Source organism: Molothrus ater, chromosome 12 (assembly GCF_012460135.2).
Source record: "Molothrus ater isolate BHLD 08-10-18 breed brown headed cowbird chromosome 12, BPBGC_Mater_1.1, whole genome shotgun sequence".
Taxonomy (NCBI): Eukaryota; Metazoa; Chordata; class Aves; order Passeriformes; family Icteridae; genus Molothrus; species Molothrus ater.
This window is the reverse complement of record NC_050489.2, coordinates 1440525-1460044: the sequence shown is the minus strand read 5'-3', so window position 1 is coordinate 1460044 and position 19520 is coordinate 1440525. Positions and strand designations below refer to the sequence as shown.

Sequence of the window (19520 nt, the reverse complement as noted above, 5' to 3'; positions counted from 1 at the left end):
AGGAGTGCTTGGTAGATAGGTCAGGTGTTGTGTGACTGAACTGTCCAAAAATGATCCCTTTGTGGTGGCATCAATTGTGCCTGCATAGCACCTGTCAGGAGGTATTTTGGGGAAGGGGGTGGGGTTAAAAATCCAATCAGTTGTGCTTTGGGATTGCTTTGGTTTGTTTTCTAAAGGTATTTCAGTTTTTGAGCAGTGCTCACGCTCTGCAGCCCTTGCCTCAGTGGCACTGGGGCAATGAGAGCAGGTTGGGGATCAGGCAGAGGCCCCTGGAATCCCTGCAGGGCTCCCATGGCCACATCCAGAGGCAGCAGGAATCTGCCATCATCTCCCAAGCTCCTTCTGGTATGGTAGTTGGGTCCTGGAGATGAAATGCTTTCCCCTCCTTGTACCAGAGCTCTCCACAAGTGAGCAGGGAGCTGGTTGAACTGGTGAGGCCATCCTACTTCCTGGTGTTTCTTACAGATTTCAGCAGTCTGATTGGATTTGATTTTTATTGATGATTATTTGATTTTAACAAACAGTTGGGACTGTTCTCTGACAGATTACCTTCAGTATTCAGAGTGTTTGGGACCATTCTGGGATTCCACAGCTGTTTCTGCTCCTGCAAGTACAGAGTGTGAGATCAAAGCTTGCTCATAAAACACCTGTGGGACATTACTTTGGCCAAGTTAGTAAGAAATTTAAGAATGTAGGGTTCTGGCTGACTTTTTTTTCCTTTTGCTTTTTTTGGCATTTTATTTTTTACAATTTAAATGTATGTTCATACATTATTTGCCTCTTTCAATATTTATTACTTCCCTGTGTTTTGATGGTTATTTTTATACTTTTGCAGCCTCTGTATATGACAGAGTTACTACAGGAGTTGCTTTCTGAACAACAGCCCTTCACATTCCCTTAGGAGGAACTCACTCCTGCTTATGTATAAATTCATCAAGATACATGCTTTTAAAAATATATATGACTTTATAATGCATATTTCCCTTATGGAAAGTCTCAAGCATTGCTTTTAGAAGCTGTGTGAGAAGAAGAGGCTGTTGCAGTGCTTGAAGGAATTCAACTGACTTAAATTTAGGAAGAAATCTTTCTTTAAAAAGACCACTTCTTCCTAGGAACCATTGAAAACATTTGCTTTCAAATGATCCTATGTTTTAGAAAGTACCTGGCCATCAACTGCTATTGTCCAACACAGGATTGTTTCCTTTAAAAGTTTATTAAAATTAGAATTCTTTCCAATGTGTTGTGGATATTGGCAGATGTCCCTTGTCCCTGGCTGGAATGAAATGTGGATGAGTATGGACTAGGATCTAACAGATATGCAAAGCTGCTAAATTAAAAAAAATGTATCTTTTTAGCCATTTGGGGAAAAGATATTTGTTTTGATACTAATTAGAGACTTGCCAGTCATTTTCATATTTTCCTGAGGTAAACATGCAAGAAGCATGGAGCTGGTGAGGGCAGAAAAGAGCCTTGTCTGGGTGTGTTGGAGAGAGGCTGGTTTGCTCCAGCAAGATGAAAGAACAGTCCCTTGTCTGTGTTGTGCAGCACTATCAATAATATGCAAAAATGCAAAAGCTGGGGAACCTGTCAGTGGAAATTTCCATTTCCTTTATGCCTCAGAGCTCAAAGGGAGCCCATTCTGCAGGGAGACAGGAGTGGCCCAGGGGAATGGGGAGCACAGCAGCTCCTGCTCCACCAGGAGCTCGGGCATCTTTGCTCTCAGAGGGAGCTAATGAATTCTGCTATGGTTTAGTCTTTGCCTAAATTATCTTTTTCTTTTTTCTAAAAATCATGATTTGCATCTCATGTGATGTACAGGGAGATCTGAGGGTCTGGTATCCAAAGGGTGAGTGTGAGCTGGCAACCTGCAGGAGCAGGAAAGGTGCTGGAGTCCTGGGAAGGGACTGGGATCCTGTCCTGGGATCTGCTCCCAGGGCTGGGCTGGGACTGGGATCCTGCCCTGGGATCCTGCACTGGGATCCTGCCCTGGGATCCTGCCCTGGGGTCCTGCACTGGGATCTGCTTCTAGGGCTGGGCTGGGCTGGGATCCTGCCCTGGGATCTGCTCCCAGGGCTGGGCTGGGACTGGGATCCTGCACTGGGATCCTGCACTGGGATCCTGCCCTGGGGTCCTGCCCTGGGGTCCTGCACTGGGATCTGCTCCCAGGGCTGGGCTGGGACTGGGATCCTCTCTCCTGCTCAGGGAAACACCTCAGTGGTGCCAGGGAGCTGGGAACACTGGAATTTGGCCATGTCCCTTGGATGGAAGTTTGTGTGACAAGGGACACCTGTTTATCTGAGTACCAGTGTAAGTCACTGCATGATCAGCCAGTAGAATGAGCTGTTTGTCAGTGTGTGGGGAAAAAAATCTTCCAAGACATTTTGACCATTGATTTTTTGTTTTAAATGATTTTCTTGAAGCCCTCACTGGAGTTATGGTAGTGTATTCTGGGAGTCCAGTCCTGACTGCAGTTTTTCAGCTCAGAAGTGAGGCCCAGAACTGAGCACAGCACAAAATCAGAGTTCCACTGGACTCAGTCCCAGGGAAGCACCAGGGAGCAAACAGGGACCCAGGTGTGTGTGTTAGAGCACACAGAGCAGCTGGGGAGTTCTGTGCTGCCTGAACACTGATTTCATCATCTCTGCAGAGCTGGTTGGTTTTTATTTTTGCAGCAGTGAAACCTTGTGTAGCAAAGCAGCTGACACTTGAAGGAGTTGGCAGAAAATTTCATGTGACAAAACTGAGTGACAAAACTGTCCTGTGCCAGCCTTGCCTCTGCACAGTGGAATTACAAAGCTATAGCTCAAAGTCCTTCACAGGACAATCTTGATTTTTATCTATATTTTTAATTTATTTTTCCCCCTTCTGTTTTGAAAAAAACCATTTTGCTTTCCTTAGCTGTTGAATGAAAAATTAAGTCAGTCATCCTTGACCTTTATACTTACTGCTCTCAAGATAGCAGTACCTGTTAAGGATAAAAATGAACATTTTATGAGTTTAAAAAAAGTGTAGGAATTAATTTTCTCTCGGCTCTTCATGGACTGTTCTAGTTTGGTGCATGGTGTAAATGTTACTCTGTAATAAATGCAGTCTTGAGTTTTAAATCCAAGAAACATCATATATTTTGGTAGTTGTTGCAGATGTGGTCTATTGCTTTGTGTCAGTAACTTTCTGACATTTGTATTCATGGGCTCTGCTATTGGGGAAGCAGTGCTTATGTGTATCTTGTGTTTACCTAGGTAACTCTAAATATATGAGGGAAAAAAGAGATGACAATTAATGCTTATAGGGTTAATTTGGTTCTTTCTACCTAGCACTTAATTTTGCTTGATGAACCATGTTTCCATTTTTAATTGTAGTGCAAAATACTCAAACAGTGTTTAATAACAGAACAAAATTCTGGGAGTTTGACCAGAGGTGCTTGGTTTAGAGGACTGACTGGTATGTTTGTAACCTTCAACTTGACAGCTTCATATAGAAGGAAGGGAAAATGTTCCCAAGCCTTGCAAATAATCTACTGGTTGGAGGGAAAATTAAGATCATTGTAAAAAAAATTAAAATAATAATTAAAAATATTAATAACCACACTCCCCCTCCCTTTCCCTGACAAACAAACCAGCAAACCTAAACATAACTAAAAGGAAATGTTACTTTGAGCTCTGTCTTCTATGGAAGATAAATCAGGTGTCTGATTCTGACACTGAATTCTGTCACCTTTTGTGGCAAAGTCAGGTTGTTGAAAGGTGCAGGCTTTGCTTCCAGAGTACATTAGTTTAGCCACTTTAATCCCCATCAAGAGGTAAACTTTTGGATTTCAGAAAGCAAATGACAAGAGCAAGCACCAGTTTAAATGTGGTATCTCTGTTTACAGGGGTTTCAGCTGCACCATGGCACTGGCTGCCTTCTAAAGAGTACCTGGGCACTTGTGCAGGTTGTGTACAGGATGGAAGGGCAGGGCAGGAATTGTGACTGAGTGATTCCTAAGAGCTGGGTGAGGTTGTGGGGAGCTGTGGATAAAGCTGTGTGGGTGCTGCTGGAGCCTCTGAGTGTCAGCGGCAGCCCCTGGTGGTGTCCCAGCCTGAGGGGCTGAGCAGCAGCAGTGTGGGAGATCTCAGCAGGGACCTGGTGGCAGCTGCCAGATCTGTTATCAGAGCTCTCATTGGTAGCACCAGTTCAGCTTTTCCATCCTCTTTAGTCCAGGAGCTGTACCTGCCTGGCCCCTCAAAAGCCAGAGTGTGGGATGGTTACAGAATCACGGGATGGGGCTTCCTGCCTTCCCAGCACAATCAGCAGAATAAAAGCGTTGCCCTCTTGTAGCATGAAATATTTTTCTTGGCATAAGCCCATCTTTATCCATGAGTTACAACATCTCCTCTGCCTTGTCCTCCCCTGAGTGGGACAGAGAGCAAATCCATGGCCTTGGATACTCTCAGTTGGACTGACAGGACCACTGGAGACTGAACAGAATCACTTGCAAATAAACTAGCAAGTGACCAGGAGCCATTTGTTCACTTGAATTATTTTGCAAAGGAGAGAGGAAGCAGCAGCAGCCTGCAGTGGGTTTGATTCAGCTCAAAGATTTGATTCTGTTGTGGATGGCAGCTCTGCACAGTATTTTATGGCACAGCATACTGTCTCATGAGGTTGCTGTAATTTCAGCAGAAATTCTTCTACCTCTGTGATGTGGTTTTACTCTGCCTATAAATATAATAGCAAGAACTTCAGCTCCATCACGGACAGATTTGAAGCAGCTCATCTTTTTTCAATTAGTTTATTCTTCCTATTGTCACGATTATTCATTTTCTCTTACGTGGAAAAAACTTGCAGTATTTTAGGGAGTGTCCTCTGCTTCTTCCTGTAGTTTGTTTTCTTTTATTTCTCCTCTTACTTCACCCAAAACTATTGAGGTTTTTTTGCTTTTCTTATCTTTCTGCTCTGAGTAGTAGCTCCCATATTTTGGATTAAGGACCTCCATTGCTGTTTGCATCTGTGATGTTACCATTACATGGGTATGTGACAGTGTTACTGCTGCCATTGCTCCTAAAGCTCCAAAGTCTGCTCTGGGGGTATAAAATCATTTTCATTTTAGCTTTTTCAAAACCCAGCCTTATTATATGTATGTGAATCAGTTGTTAATTGCATTAGAAAGATTTGCCCTAAACGGGGGAAATGGAGTTGCAAAGATGAATAAATTGGAGCTTCAAGATAGAATCACTTCTTTAGATTTAAATTGTTGAATTCTCTGTGTAGAATTTGATATTCTTTGTAAAAATTAAACTAGAATAAAATGCCAGTGATGATGACGAGTTGCTGTTGTACTTACACCAAAGTCCATTAGAAAAGGCATCAGCAGTTTAATTTCAGCAGGATTTTACATTTTGCAGCTTGAAAGAAACCTTCAGGTGCATTTGCAGCATGGAGCTGGGTGATCATTGTGTCCTGCTGTGGGCAGGCCTGGCCCTCTACACTGTGCTCCTTTGGGAAGGCCCCAAGGTGACAGATTCTGAACCTCAGAGGTCAGCAGGTTAATGAATGAGTACACCTGACCCCAGAAATCACAGACCATCATGTGCCATCCATGTGGCCTTTAAGTATGGGACTAAGGAAGTACAAAATGTGTGTGTGTCTGTCTGAAAAAGCACAACCTGGATTATGTGAAGTGAAAGGGTAGAATATTAAATACATCTTTGGCTGTTGGTTCTGATGGTTAGGTCTCCTACAATTCAAATTAGCTTCATTTTGAATATGACTTCTGCCTTAACTTGGCAGCTGTTGGTTTTGTTTTGCTGTCAGTTTTGTTGGCTTTCTGATGTTAAGCTTTTAAAACAACCAGTGTTTTTAATTGTTTGAACACTGGAGTCTTAGTGTACACAGCTCAATCTTTTTAATATTCAAAGCAGTTTAGGTTCTTTTGATTCATACTGTGAGAAATTTTCTCCTCCTTTCAATAACTTCTGAGGCTCTTCTCTGTATCCTGTCCAATTTTTCAACATTCTTTTAAAACTGTGGGTTCTGGAGCAGGGTGCAGCATTCCAGTGTCCCTGGCAAAGGTAAGATTACCACCTGTCGTGTCCATAAGTCCAAAGAAGTGCAAAAGTGATTTTTGTCCCTATTTTTGGTCATGGCAGCACCTCTTTGAGCTGCCTGCCTACAGTAATTACCAAGTTCTTCTGAGTTATTTCTTCTGGGATTTGTCTCTGTTCTGCAGGTCCTTCCTGTAGATGCCAGATGTACTCTGGTAGTAAAATACACAACTTGCCCTTGAGTTGAATCATTTCTGGTTTTTTAATTATCCAGGGGCTGCCCTCTCCTCAGTTTGTAGTTTCCCCATTCTTGGTGACACACATATATTTACATAGGGACTTGGTGGAAGTGCTGAAGCTGGGTCTGTTGCAGACACAGTGAGATTTCCCCTCCAGTGGGAAGAAGGTTCCTGCAGGTGAGAGCCACAGCTCGTGTTGGCAACTGCAGGAGCACAGCTGGAGGTGCAAACTCAGAGCTGCAGAGGGGCACGCTTGGAGAAACTGTGTCATGCCATTTGTTTTCTAATTCTGCTATTTATATAAAGTTTAAATTTCATCTCTGCAAAGAGAAAGTTATATAATTAGAACTGCAATAGCTAGTTAATAGAATTTGGATTTGTTTGATGTCCTAGGTCTCAGGTAGCATCTATCTCAGTGAGCTTGAGCAGGGATAAAAAAAATATCTCTGTACACAGGCAGGTGAAAAAATGGTAGGAATTTGTAAGACCCGCAATTTGCTTTTGTTTCTTTACTATTTGATTAGAGTTTGGGTCTTACTGGGCTCCTGACATCTGGATACGAGTGTGGCCATGAGCCATGGGAACCTCTCTGGTTCCTTGGCAAAGTCCCTGTTGGAGATGAGGCTCAGGCCATGGAGATCCTTGTGCAGTCTGGACACTCAGTGTTGATAACCAGCTGTTGCTGAGTCAGTACCCTCAAAATAGATTTTTATGGGAGTAGCACAGTGCCAGAAGCTTCCATTTCTGCAGTTACTGTCTGCAGCACTCTGTGGTTGTGGCTGGGACAGGAGATGTTTTGGGGCAGGCTGGACAGCACTGTTGCCTCCAAAGCCCTTGTGCTGTGTCACTGGAGCACAGCTGGGGAACTCACACCCACAGGAGTCACTTTAGAGTTATGTCTTAAGTCCTCTGAGCCTGACTTCTCATTGCACTTCACAAGATGCACTTTGGGAAAAAATAAAATAATTATTTAAAAAATGGAAAAAGTGAAGGAGCTGTAACAGGAAGTGAGCCTGCCTTGCATGTGGGAGAAGAGAGTCAAGTAGAACAAATTGTCCTTAAATTCTACTTGTTGTGATTGCTTTTATATGATGGGAGTTGTCACATTCACTGGGGTTTTGTGGGGTTTTTTTGTTTTTTTTTTTTCTTTACCTCAAGCCTATAAGTAGCACAGCAACCTTGAATTGAGGGTTTTCTGTCAATCCCTTCTGTCCATGGTAGTATTCACTTCTCACAGATTTGATGTTTGTGCTGAATTGTCCTTTCTTGATCCCTCCACCCTGACCTCCCCTGTTCATTCATGGTAGCTTTGTGGTTTGGGAATGGTGTTCCCAGTTTAGTGGGAGCATGCAGATAGTGCAGAGGCCATACACATCAGATGTGGAAGGGGTCCTGCTAACACACTGAGCACCTTGTCCTGAACGAATGTAGACTTTGTTTCTTCTGTTATTTACACCTTGGAGTATTTTTTCCCTCGAGTCTGATCAGTTAGTCTTGTATTGATGCAATCATTCTTGTGCAAATACCTGGCATTCAGAATTCTTCCTTTGGTTCCAGTGACATGTTCATGACCCTGTTTGAGGTGAGCATCACCATCTGAACACCAGTGACAGGAATTGCTTGGAGCAAAGCAGTTTTCCCTGAGCATGTTGCAGTGTGTATGTTCTAAAATGTCTGCTTGAAATACCAGTTTTATGCAATAAATAGGTAAAAAATCTCTGTTCTTCCCCTGCTGGCAGCTGTTACTCCCAGAAGTGGCACAGGAGATGCAGTTTTGTTCACTGCAGGCCTCAAGGAGGGGTGGGAAGGCTCCTGGCAGGTGTGTGGGCAGGGCAGGGGCTGTGCTGGGGTGTGAGGAGCACATCCCAGGCTGGCTCAGCCCCGCTGGGCAGGTGCAGCAGGGTGAGCCTGTGCTGCCAGCTCTGCCCACTGCCAGCCCCGAGGGGATGTGCCAGGGCTGCAGGGTGCTCTGGTGCCCTGGCACTGCAGCTCCCACTCCTGCTGCTCCTGTGGGACAGCCTCTGCCTTCCCGGACACCTGGGCGGCCAGAGGAACTGGCAGAGGGTTGCTGCACTTGTTGTTCCAGCCTTCTGTGTCATCACTTCTGATAAAGCAAACAATCATCATTTAGTAATGCTACTGAATTTATTTTTTAGGATCTGGTCAACACTGGACTCAGCACTTTCTTCTTTTTCATTGCCTCTGTAGTACTGGCTGCTTTAAACCATAAAACTGGAGCAGAAATTGCTGCTGTGGTAAGAATTTAAACTTGTTTCTATCTGACTCTTACCTTGTATTAAAATTAATTTTTACTCATTGATTGAACACACCTGTTGCCTTTGCCATCACAATTTACGTCTACTTTCACAATTTGCTGTGAGATAGTTCTTATTTTAAGAATGTAACATCCTTGGAGCTCAGTCTGAAGGCGTGAGGCAAGAACAGCAGAAAAAAGACTTGCAGAGAACACTTTAGAGTTGAACTTGCCTTTTTCTTTGGTGCCTTCTCTTGGTGCTCTATGTTGCAAGCCTATGGAAACGATAGAGCCAAAAAGTGAGAAATGGAAGCTGCTTATGCATAATTTGCTTAGTTCTTGCTCAGTACAGATGATTTTTTTGTTCTTTGGAGTGAGTGTAGTAGCACTTCAGGGTTTTAAATCTGCAACAGTCAGTTCAAACAAATTACTTTTGTGTGTGAGTTGGCGACCTCTTATTATTTTCTTGTTTATTTTCTTTTTATCCTGGTTTTTAAAATCACATGAGTTCTGCAGAAGCATAGAGGCTGATGCTCTGGACTTGTCACATTTTGTGTGCAGTCTGAGGAATGAATGAGCTTTTGGATGAAGAGCTGGTTTCTTTACAAGGGGGTTCTTCACCCTGAGCTGCACTGCAGGATTTAATTGTCATGTTGGTAGTCATAGAACTCTGTTTTCTGGGATCATTGCTCTTAGCCACTTTTGCAGATTCTCTAGTTCATTGAGAAGAAAAAACATCATTTCCCAGATGATGATTTGTCAGTGCAGATGAGGCGGGAGGCGGAGTTGTGAGGATTTTGCTGTGCAGCTGCTGCCGCTGTTGTTTTCACCGCGCTCCGTGCTCCTTGCTCCGCAGGTGTTTGGCTTCCTGGCCACGGCGGTGTTCGCGGTGAACGCGGCGGTGGCCGTGCAGCGCTGGCGGCTGAGCCGGCGGCAGCAGAGCCGCCAGAGCAGCGATTACATGCGCGCCCGCAGCGAGTCCCGCGAGGTGGTGCCGCGGCCCGAGATCCAGCGCCTGGACGCCTGAGAGCCTCCCCGGTGCCCCTGCAAGGGAAAGCAGCGCCCAGCTCCCTCGTGGAATAAGGGTTTGGCTTTATTTAAGGAGGAAAAGGTGGATCCGAGGGTGGCGAGGATGCCCAGCCCTGCACGTGTGCAGAGATGTGTTGAGCCAGAAGCTGCTGTCATGGAGGCAGAAAATGGTGGTGGTTCAAAAGGAAGATCCCCTCAAGGCCTCCACATAGACATGGGCATATATTATATAGCTCCCAGAATATATAATATATGTCTGCTCTGAAGTATGTCATTGCTTTGGATTACCTGCACAGAGTTCCCTTCCCTCTCTGGAGATGCCCCGGGGACGGAGCAGCCCTGCCTGGCTGCTGAGGGAGGAGATGGAGCACCCAGACGTTCCAAGGAGCCAGGGACACTCAGCAATAACTCAGCCAGCGGGGCCTGTCCGTCCCAAACTCTGTCTGTCCGTCTGTCTGTCTGTCCTCCTCCTCCCCTGAGCCCTGCAGAGCTGCCTGCCTGCTGCAGAGCCGTGCCAGAGTTCTGCTGGGCGCTGGGGAGGCACCGTGTTGGGACACATTCCAGTTTTCATTCCAAAGTGGGAAAATAAGTATGTTTAGGAGATGGGGTGCAGAAAAGGGGCTTAAGGGGCACAGTAGAGAACGAAGGGGTTGTCATCCTACAGACTTACATTCCAGCCATGGCTTTCTTTTTTTTGTTTCCCCTTTTTTCTTTTTTTTTTTTTAAGGTTCAACATTTCTAGAAGATTTTGCTAGAACTTGCTTTCCCTCTAAGCCCAGGGTAAGCAAGAACTAGCAAAAATTTATGTGCTTTTAAAGTGTTCCTAAGGTTGCAATGTTGTGATTCATGTAAGGTAAATATTTCTTTCTGGAAGGATGGTTGTTCTAAAATTAAACCTTAATTGGTAGTAGGTGAACCTGATTTTTATTTTAACTGGGTGCTTCTGCAGATTTATTCCCCTTCGGATTCTTTGAAAAATGAATTTAGCTAATTGGAAAATAATATGATTGTATTGATTTGTTTAGAAATAGTTCTACTTAGATGAAGTTTTTTTTAAAATTTTCCTTGTACTTCCAGTGAATGAGTTACATTTTTTCTAGTCAGAACTCAAATTCAGCAGTAATTGGCTAGATAATGTCACAATATTATTAGGAAGATGTCTCTTGATATTTTCCTGTTTCTTTGGTGTTTTCATCTCTTTAGTGCATTATTTGGCATTTGTGTGCCTATGTGAAGACAGCGTGTGTGGGAGGAGATCTCTAGAACTGAACTCCTTTGTGGTGTGAGGAAAATGAAAATCTGTGCAATTAGTGTGATGGTTTGCCATGTGTGACTGGCTTTGTGTGTCCTGCTGGAGCTGCACTGTTCAGGGTGAGTGCAGCACCTGGAGCCTTAAGAGCAATGGGCAGTGTGGTGGGTGAGGTATTTAACATGAAAACCAAGTTACACCAAACAGGAGATCAGGAGAAGTGCCTGGGCTTTTATAATACTGGAGGGGGCTGGGATAGTGAAAGTGTGAACCTGATGCTGCAATATTCAAATTGAGCAGCAGAGAATTATTTTGATGAGTGAAGAAAAGGTGACAAAGGTGATGCTTTTCCATTTTCAATGTCTTGACATCTATAGTGCATTTCACCTCAGTGACTGAGAAGATTAAAATTCAGAGTTACTGATGAGGTTAAGGAAAATTTACATTTTCTTAGTGATTGATGGTTTACCAGTTCCTGCAGTAACATTTTATTGTGCTTTGCTGGATGCTATGCCAAAGGGAACACCAGTTAAAAAGATGGAACCAACTCTGGGTGCTGGGTTAGAGCAGGCATTCCACAGAGCAATGGAATCCTCTGTGTCTCACCTGGGTGCATTTCCTGAGCAGCACATGGCAGTTCCATGGCCAGTGTGGTAAGAAATAACAATTTGTTATTGCCAGAACTGCTGTGGCAGCCCTGCTGCTTGCCAGCACTGCCCAGGACTGGCAGAGTTTGCAATGTCCATTATTAAAAGACTTTTTAAAAGTAGCACAGGCATACCCAGTCAGGAATTTTAAACTGCCATCAAAGCAGTTTGGATAAAGATTGTAAAAAACCCCAAGCAAACCCAAACCAGACAAAACAAAACAAACAGACAAAAAACCCAAAAAAACAAACAAAAAAAAACCCCCCAAAAAACCCCAAACCACCAAAAAAACCCAAACATCCCATACCAAAATCAAGCCAAACCCACCTACTGAAATACAAAATGGAGTTCTCCAGAAGATCCATGCTGTTAGAGTGGAGCTGCCATCTGCAATCAGGGAACAGGATGGTGTCACCAGGGGGTTGTCAGGAGTTGTCTGTCACTGGCCAGGGCTGAAGGAGCATTCCCAGGTCTCTCCTGTGCTCCCTGAGCTCACTGAGGCTGGGGCAGGGCTCTGGGAGCTCCTGTGCCTCTCTAGGTTTATGAATTTGTACCTTGCAAACCCTGCACCTTTCCTGGCCTAGGAGAGGGGGCCCTGGGGTTTGGCTGTGCAGGGGGGTCCCAGCCCCTGGAGCTGCAGTGGCAGGAGCAGAGTGGGGCAGTCACAGGGGGGGTGAGATTCCTGCTGCTGGCAGTGCCAGTATTCATTACTCACACCATGCCCTGAGCCACAGCTCTCAGGGTGGAATCCAGAAGAGAACAGTAATTTTATAAACACTGTCTGATTCACTTCGTGAAACAAAAGCAAATGTAAATGTGTAATTTCCTTATTTTTGGGACCAAAGATGATTTTAGTATTGTATAGTATATACTTTCTAAAAAATCTGAAGCACTTCTTGCTCTGCAGAGACATTATTTACTATTTGGATTATATAGAAGGGAAATAAAGTAGCTGTGAGAGACAATTACATTTGAAATATTAAGATCATTTGATGTATCCATGGCTCATTTCCCCTGAGTTAATTTTACACAGTGTTTTGGAGAGGTACTTCTTAAAGACTTGTTACCTAAACTGCAGTCACACAAAAAAACTCTTAAGGAAGAAAAGAGGGTAGAAAGCTTAATTTTTTTTTAAACTTGCTTAGAGAATTGACATTAAATTGCTTCTCTTAGCCAGTTAGTCTTGCTTGTAATTGCTAGCACACAGGGATAATTTCTTTTTGTCCTTAAGGGTGCTGTTTAGCTCCATAAAGGGACTCAAACCCCACTGTAAATAGAACTAAATGAAAGCAAACAGTTGAGGTTGGTAGGAACAGGATGCTTGAAACAGTAAGGGTTTGGATGAGTGCCCTTTGGTCAGAGAGAGCCCTCAGACCTGGTGTCTGGGTGTATTTCTGGGTGTAGCCCTGACTGAATCCTGCCCCTGTGCACAGACATCCCAGTGTTTGTTACACAGTGAGCTCTGCCTGGAGCAGCAGCCTGGAGCTGTTGCTCAGTGCTGGAGGAGCCTCTTGAGCTGTGCAAACAGCCCCAGCAGGAGCTCCTGGAGCCACAGAGGAACTCACTCACGTGTCTGAGTAAAGCCAAGTCCTTCTTCCTTTCCCCCTTTTCCTTTCATTTGGAATATTCGTGCCTCACGGATCAAATGCTTTAATATTTAATTCTTGCTAAGCCTCTGTTGGTCTGTGCAGTGCCAGGAAGATCAGAATGTGTCCAATGTCCCTTAATTTCAGCTGTGGTGCTCTTCCCTGTCCTGCTGGCTTAGGAGCTTGGCTGGGTGCTCCTGTGTGGGACTGTGGGATGCTGGTGCTGCTGTGAGATTCCTGGTGGGACCTGGGAGGGGTAGAGAGCGACCTCCCTGTGCCTTCTGAGAGACAGGCACTGGCCCCAGAGATCTGAGAGCGCAGTGTGTGCTGCTCACTGCATTCAGGAGCACAGCATCACCAAGATCTGTGCCTTGGCAGCAGCTCCTCAGCTTTCACTTGGAGGTGTCTTTGCCATGGGATTTCAGTAAAGGAGCAGCGTGTGCTGCTCTCTCCTTGGCTTTGTCACTGTTGTGACAAGCACTTCCCAGGGTTTGTCACTCTGGTCTCCTGGCATGCTCTGGCATTGTTTCAGCTCTCTGGATTTCATTGCTGCTTCCAGAAAGAGGAGGGAGGGGTTCCCACTCCCCTCTGGGGCAGCAGTTTATGTTCCCCCTGTGAATTATTCTGTCCATGTGCTGACTGTCCCTCCCAGCAGGGCAGAGCCAGTGGTTCATGGGGTGCTGTGCACACAGCAGAGAGAGGATCTGCTGCCCTGGACTGTTCTGGCTCAGTTAAACACCAGCTTTTCATGAGCTTTAAGGTTCCTAAATTAATTTGGTCATCTCTCCACTCTTTTGGGGATGTGCAGGCACAGCAAATGCTTACCCAATCTGTGGCTTTATTAATGCAATTCTTTCTTCCTCCCTCTTCCTTAGGCCTCTTTCTGTATCTGTTATTTTCTTGTCTCATGTCATGTTGTAATAATTTCTATTTGTTTTCTTTCACAAGGGAAAAAGCTCACCAAATATCTAAAATAAGCAAGAATAATGGTTTTAGGGCATAATTAAAAAATTAAAACAAACTTAATAGCAGTTCAGATAGTGTAGGAAGTAATATTGTCTGTCCTACTCAGTTGGGATACTGATCAGCTTTGTCCATGGAGGAGCATGAAGAACAGAACTGTCCTGGAAGCTCTGGAGCCAAAACTCTTCAGTGGCATTGAGGATAATAAAAGGCTCAGTCTGATAAGGGACTGGAGGTGTGAGGAGGACACTTGGTAATCCAGAGCTTTCAAAGTGGGACAGGAACAGTAGGAACCCACAGTGGCCACAGCAGTCATGGGGATCTCAGGGAGCTGGGAAAGGCTGGGATTGCCCAGGCTCAGCTTCCAGAGGGGGATCCAGGCTGGTCCCTGCTCAGTCCTGCAGGGAGGAGGGAAGCCAGGCTGGCACTTCTGAAAATCAGGCTTGTGTTGTTTGTAGCATGAAATAATGGATTGTCCATTGTCTGGAGGGCCAGCAAAGCTCAGAATTACTGTGCAGGTACAGATGTCCTGTGTGTGAGTTTTAATGGCAACAAAAGCATTGTAAAATGATCCTGAAATCAGTACAAAAATGCATGGAATATGTGAAAATACTTTGTAGAAATTATGCCCTGTTCCTCTCTTTATTTTAACAGAGGGATTGGTTAAAATGAATTTATACACATACTCAGGAAATCTCTGAATGACATTTTTTAGAGGGTTTTCCTGGTATATTATTTTTATTTTCCCTGTCAGCCACTTGGCCACCTTGACAGATCTGCTTGACCTAGTCAGAGTGGTGCTGTCCAACCTGAAAGGGTTCCCTTGTTTTGGTCTTTTTTTTTTTTTTGGGTTGTATTTTAAAAATCTGTCTATAATTTAACCATTTGTATGCTAAAAATAATCTTTAAAAAAATCTGCTTACACTGTGATTTTTGGTAGCCTTTAATTTAGAGTATACAACACAATCTAATTTTCTTTTGGGATATGCAGCTTTCAGAAGTGTTCTTATATATGCCCAGAAATGAAAGTTGTCTATTTATCATAGGAATGTGATTAGATAAAGTAACCTATCCAGAATCCCAGTGCAGCTCTTTCATATGTGCTGGATGGACTAGTTAGTGAAATTACCTTTTAATCTCTATGGGTTAATAAATATTTTTTTTATAACTAGCCACAGATATTCCTTTTTAAATTATACTTGGCAAACAGAAGATATTTAATTTTATATACAATATACATAGTTACCTTGATTGACATATTTATAACATAGAGCTTTGTGTTTACTATGAAGGTTTTATCTGTATCCCATGGACTTCATGGGTAAAACTTTAAAAAGTCAGTTAGCATTTATGGAAGGTTGTGGGAACTTTCTTCATGGCTTCACAATGGGGACATAGGAGCATTTAAAAGGCAATAGTCAGATTGTTTTACAGAGTATCTTATTTTTTGATTGGGGCTGGTCCCTGCAGCTATTTTAATAACATCTGGATGTGAGTAACAGAATGGAATATGAGCATCTGCCTCTTCTGACTGTCACAGGCTATTGTCTAGAGCACAGGAAATTTCAGGGTATTGTATTGTTTTGCTTCGGACAAATGTCTCAATAGACCTATTTAATTAAAACCTTCATGTGTCTGAAAGAAAACATCCTCTCTCAACTAGGCTGATTTATCACTTTTGGTACCCTTTTAATCCCAAAAGCAGTGTTGTCTAATATTTTAAGTGATGTTCCAGCTATCCTGATGTCTGCAGGTTAAAGTGGTCCTGGCTAGCACCCTTTTATTACAACAATTGCTACCTTCATTTTTCTACTGTTTCTACTTTAATCTTGAATGTTTACCAGTTTCTATTGTTGGATCTTGTGGAGGGAGAGTGTCTTAGCACTACAGCTCATCCAGCTTTAACTCATACATCACAGTCCTGGAGTAAGAAAATACTTTGAATTATATATTGTGGCCAATTTATTGCATTTTAAAATGACTTCTATACTTAAGACACAACATTTATGACATAATAGGACAAATGACTTAGCTAATCATTGTATCTGTCTAGACTTACTCTCTTTTGTGTTAGTGTCATTTTGAAACTATTTGTATATGTTGAAGTTTGTAAGGGTTCAGGAACCCACAATAAAATAGTAAAGTATGTATTTATTTCTCATTATAATGCTCAAATTTGATTTGGAAGTTGACACTTTGTATGTCTTTTCACAGAATTGTAAACAAATACCGAAAAACTGCTTCACCTAGGGTGCCTTCCATGTGTGGTACTAACACTTGTCATTCACAGGAATAGAGATGTAAATTTATGAATCCAGTAAACACTATTTTTGTAATGTGAGTCACTAACGCAGCTCTGGCCTCGCTGTGCTTTGTTCCCACCAGCACCAGGTTTCTGGCTGCTGTGGTCACTGCCTTCCCTCCCATGTGCACTGCACCTGACCCCTGGGGACCCCCAGGCTGTGTCTCCTTGGCTCTGCCCCCAGCTGCCCCCCGAGCACATTCCTGGTGCTCCAGGTTCCCCTCCTTGGGCCTTGTGGGGGGGATGCTCAGGGTGGGGAGTCTGTGTCCTCAGGGCTCACCCTGGCTCCTCTAGAGCGACTGCAGCCCAACCCAAACATTCCAATTCTAGCTCATAATTTATGATTTACAGCTTCTGAGGAGGGAGCATCCAGGCCCGACCAAAAGACTTTATCTCTCTGGGTTACAGGTGCTGTATTGACAGGTTTGTAATTGCAAACAGCTCAGAGGAATTTGGGAACACCAGGTTAGAATTCTATTCAGGCTGAGCAAAGGGGATGCAGTTTTCCTTTTTTCATGAGCACAAGTCTGCTGTGCAATACCCTTGGTACTTTGGAGTCCAGCCTGCACCGCTCTGTGCTGAGAGCCCTTGGTGCATCTCTGAGTGTGCGAGGGCAGCACCCAGCTCTTGTCCTGCCCTGCAGTGCCCCCTCACCCAGGGCCAGGCCAGGGCTCCCCTGACACCAGAGCCTGCCCAGGACTGTGGGCTTCCAGCAGGCAGCACATTCCCCTGGAGGATTTCCCATTGTCCTGCAGAGCCTGGAGCTGCAGCAGCTGCTCCAGGGTGGTGCCTCCAGCTGGGAGCACCTTCCTGCCGTGCCCACAGCTGAACTCACTGGGGCAGAGCAGCAGCTGCCAGCCCTGCCTGGGAAAGTGTCCTGGGAATGCTTGACCAAGCTCAAGGGCAGGCTACTCTACAAGAAAACACAGCCTCCATGTGTAGCTTGTTTCTACACCAGTAACCATCTTTCAGTTGTTCAGTTCTTTCTTTGGTGTCTGTGCTAATCAAAAAACACAAGCTGAAGAATTGTAAAGTCTTGCAATACACAAAGCAGTCTTGGTTTTAAAATCCATGCTGTTGCAGCATAATTTAAATGGTGTATTTATCAGTTTTAAATGTCATTTTGCTTTTCCAGTCTTTTGTATATGGGCACAATACTTTTTGTAAATTTTTTTTTTTATTTAGTTGTCTTTCATGTCTTTTCTTTCTGGTATTGGAAGATTTGAGCTCTCTGGGTTTTCACGGTACTCTTCTGATCATTCTTCATAGTGGTAAAAGTCTGTATTTTTGTATGTAGGAGAAATGGAAGTTTTCTAACACTTACCCCAATCAATATAGTATGGAATAATTTGTGAAGGACTTCCTGTTTAATAAATGGACATATTAAAGTACTAAAACAGTGTCTTCATCTGTAAACATGGCCTGGGCTGGGGTAATTTTCTTCCCAGTGGCTGGTGTGGGGCTGTTTTGGATGTGTGTTGATAATTCAGAGATGTTTTTGTTAATGCTGAGCTCACCCAGAGCCAAGGCTTTTCCTGCCCCTTGTGCTGCCATGCTGGGGAGGGGATGGAGGTGCCTGGGAGGCTGGGGACACAGCCAGGACAGATGACCCCAGCTGAGCACAGGGGCATCCCACACTTATGGCATCAGTGTATGAAGGGGGAAGGAGGAAGAAGGGGGCACGTTTGGAGTGATGGAGTTTGACTTCCCAAGTCACCCTTCCAGGGGATGTGGCCCTGCTCTCCTGGAGGTGCTGAACACCTGCCTGCCCGTGGGAATGAATTCCTTGTTTAGCTATGCTTGTGTGCACAGCTTTTGCTTTCCCTATGAAATTGTCTTTATCTCACCACAGGAGTTTTCTCACTTTTCCCTTCCCCATTCTCTGCCTGATCCCACTGGAGGAGAGCGAGCCCTGCGAGGGCCTTGGGGGCTGCTGGGGTGAAACCACCCCAAGGGGGGCTCCTGGGCTCAAAACAAAGCCAGGCAGCTGCAAAAGGCACTTTGTGTGTGGGGACAAACAGCCAGCACGGCAGCCCTGGCTGGGGCTGTGCCTGGGACCCTCCTGGGGGCAGGAGAAACCACGGGAGAGCCTTGGAGTGGCAGTGGAGCAGAGGGAACGTGGAACTGCTCTGCTGCTCTCAGGCTGGTGGTGGAATTGCTCTTGGAGCAGGTCTGGTGTGCTGCCATGGACTGCAGTGCTCCATCCTGGCTCTGCAGCTGCCCATTTGGGACTGGAAAGGGATTTTGGGGCTGAAATGCCCCAGGGAGTGGGGGAACGCTGCTGCCTCACAGGCTGGGGCTGCCAGTGATGCTGGGGGGGTTTGGTTTCCAGGTGCTTTAGGCACGAGGTGGAAGCACTGAGTCCAGGTGAGAACTGTGCAAAGGCACGAGGGATGGGTGAATCTGGGATTTGGGAACGTGGCTGCTGCACTCTGAACACCGGGAAGGGACCAGGGGCGGTGGGGACGGGGACACAGGTGCTGGCACAAGGGAAGGATTCCCTGAGAGGATTCCCAGGGAGGCTCTTACAAGGGGCCAGTTCATTTTCCCTGGGTGGGGCTGTCAGCAGCACAGTGCCATTACCCAGGGTGGTATCCATGGCACTGCTGGGGCAGGAGAAGTTTCATCAGCTGTCAAAATTAAAAAAAAAAAATTAAAAAATTGTCTTTTAGTTACTGGATTTTTCTTCAGTCTCCCTGAAGACTGTAATTAATTTATTCATGGATCAGGCTAACAAAATGTGATGGGCTGTGTCCAAAATCCATAAAAGAACAGGACAAGTATTTCCTGGTGACAATTAACATTGGAATCTATTTTCCTCTTCGTGGAAGTGGATTTAAAAACTGACATATTTTAAAAAAATAACCAAAACCAAACAATCAACAAAACCCCACAAAAGCAATAGCAATAAAAAACCAAAGCAAAACCAAATCCCACCAACCAAAAAAAAAAACCTATCAACCCCAAACCTCCACCCAAGCTCCTCCTCCCCAGAGCCCCTAACAAAACCATGCTCAAATTTTCTGGGGAGCACTGTTTTACTTTCTGGCCTGGAAGCTTTACAAAACACTGAACACTGAATTCTTCCAGTAAAGGAGTGTCCTAGGGTGACAATCTGTGTTGCAGTGTGGATTCCTTGATGCACTCCTGTTTATTGATCCCTGACATTTAAAGATCCTGACTTTTAAGCCAATACTCCATGCCAAAAGGTGTCTCAAGCATCTTGGA

The 19520-nt window shown here is 44.6% G+C and overlaps 1 protein-coding gene across 1 annotated transcript in view; it reads left to right on the top strand.

Annotated features, from left to right (window-relative positions):
* The window catches only part of CMTM4 (CKLF like MARVEL transmembrane domain containing 4), a 32326-nt gene extending 22060 nt beyond the window's left edge, over window positions 1-10266 (top strand). The window contains exons 3-4 of the mRNA XM_036390336.2: window positions 8419-8517; window positions 9373-10266. Of these exons, the coding sequence (XP_036246229.1) occupies window positions 8419-8517; window positions 9373-9543 (270 nt within the window). The 3' untranslated portion in view covers window positions 9544-10266. The remainder of the gene's footprint in view (window positions 1-8418; window positions 8518-9372) is intronic.
* Window positions 10267-19520: the final 9254 nt, after the last annotated feature.